This window comes from Prosopis cineraria, unplaced genomic scaffold (assembly GCF_029017545.1).
Source record: "Prosopis cineraria cultivar Desert tree isolate PC_DT_omini unplaced genomic scaffold, ASM2901754v1 PC7, whole genome shotgun sequence".
In the NCBI taxonomy this organism is placed as follows: domain Eukaryota; kingdom Viridiplantae; phylum Streptophyta; class Magnoliopsida; order Fabales; family Fabaceae; genus Prosopis; species Prosopis cineraria.
The window spans coordinates 35,353,969-35,356,055 of NW_026555338.1; the positions used below are offsets into that span (position 1 = coordinate 35,353,969).

General features: G+C 37.8%; 1 protein-coding gene across 1 annotated transcript; it reads left to right on the forward strand.

Annotated features, from left to right (window-relative positions):
• The first annotated feature begins 682 nt into the window (after positions 1–682).
• Positions 683–1,566, forward strand: LOC129316843 (uncharacterized). Its single transcript, XM_054961215.1, has one exon. It carries the CDS (start codon positions 845–847, stop codon positions 1,049–1,051), a length of 207 nt encoding a protein of 68 aa, XP_054817190.1. The 5' UTR covers positions 683–844; the 3' UTR covers positions 1,052–1,566.
• Positions 1,567–2,087: the final 521 nt, after the last annotated feature.

Below are 2,087 nucleotides of genomic sequence, written 5' to 3' on the forward strand. Positions count from 1 at the left end.
TCCCTCTTATTTGATAAAAAAATTTTTAAAAAAATTAAAAAATAAGGACCGAGTTATAGGTAAATCAAAAGTTGAGAGACTGAGTTACAGTGAGTCATAATTGAAGAATTGATTTATAAATAAGTTAAAAATTAAAGAATTAAAAGATTAATTTTTTAATAGCCACCACCACTTCAAGTTCTGGATAAAACAATTTTAGAGGACTCACCGTCCAAAAAGAATGCTTAAAATCAACGATGACGGACCAACTACCAACCGTAAATTCATTACGTCCCGGCTACACAGTCATATGCAACGATTAGTCTGTTTTATTTTATTGGATTCACGTTTGGTTAAGCAATTTTTGCTTTTAAATTAAATTCAAACAGTTGCTTTTTAGAATGTAAAAAGGAAGGCTAGTCTTTTTTAAAAAAAATGGTCAAAATCTGTTACAATTACGCACTCACACACTGACACGCATAAATTTTTTATAGAAATTAAATACAATTTTTTAAAAAAAATTAAAGGGAATAGATATAAACGTAAACGGGTCAACAAAATACATAATTTTTTTTTTTTAAAATGGATGTTTAACATTACAAGCAGCACTAGGCTGTTATCCATCATCATCATCATCATCATCATATTTATATCTTATTCGCATCCACTTCTCATTTCACCATTCTACTATTTGTCAGCGGCTGATATAAGCGGCAACTTGACGTTCGACAAGCCCCCGGTTTTAGCCCCCACCGAAATATATACTCCCTCCGTATATATACATGCGTGTGTGTGTATCAGTATATATACGTACTCTGTATAGACAACTCTAAACCCCTATCAAATAATCGTGTTCAGAGAAAGAATGGTCTGCTTCTGTTTCCTGGTGGACCAAACAAGGCAAGTGCAGAGGAGCAAGCCCGCCGCCGGGATTTGTTCGCGATGCGGCGGCGGAGCGAGCGTGGCAGATATGAAGACGGCCACTAGATTCTGTCACGTCCCTTTTTATTGGAAATCTTGGAGAGCCATCGTTTGCACTTTTTGTGGATCCATTCTTCGTTCTTACCGTTAGTCATGTCATCCCTCTCTCAGCATACCTTCTTCGCGTCCACCACCATGTCTCCGTTCCCAGCTTTCTTTATCCATATTATTTCATCTCTTCACCTTTGAAAGATTTAGAGATATTCTTTCTTCTCAAGTTTGTCAGAGAAGTTCCCTCTCTGATTTTTTTGAGACAACCAGAGAGAGTCCAGGACAGAACAGAAAGCAGCATCAAAAGCTATTATAACGGACGTCATCTCTGGAGGGTCTATTGCTTGTTGTATCAATCCCGCCATATTCATCCATCTCATGCAGCGCCAAGGCCAAAGGGGTCGTTGCCTTTTCCTACGACTGGAAGAAAGATTGTGCCTTCTTTGAGCCCTGTCTCAGTAAGCAGGGAGGCTCTTTTATTTTCCCTCCATTTTGAAACCTTTTTTCTCTCTTGAATGGGAAATTAGGTATTAGGCTGATCTAGTAGAGCTGTATTTGAGATCTGGACTTTATTTTTAACTTGACTGAATCAACGTTGTTTCAGTTCGTTTTGAATACTGTAAAATTTGAGTTGGAATCTCGCGATCTCCGGGACGATTCCGGTTATACTGAGCAGATCCTCACCGGTGAGATGAGAACTTTAATCAAATGGGAATTGATTAGTACAGAAAAATCTTTTCAACAAAATTTTCTTTATGGATTCTTGAAAGTTGAATTACCACTAAACATTATTACTATTACTAATGGCTTTTCCAAATTTAAAACGACATGCACCTTCTTTAATGCTCGCGACTGTCGGACTGGAGAGTAATAAATAAATACAGGAAGGGAGTTAAATGCAGAACCGTGGGAGGAAGTTGCTTAACTGGAACCAGTTAGATGACACTGCAATTTGAGCTTTGAGTATTTATTGGAACGCCTGAGGTTGCGTTTCAGCTTTTATTTTTTTCCCAGCGGTGCTTCTTCATGTTGCACTAGCAGCAGCAGAGAAACTCAGAATCCATAATCCATAGTAACTCCAGGAACTCCCAGCATGGATGTCTGTCAACCACACATTGATTTTTTTTTTTTTTTTT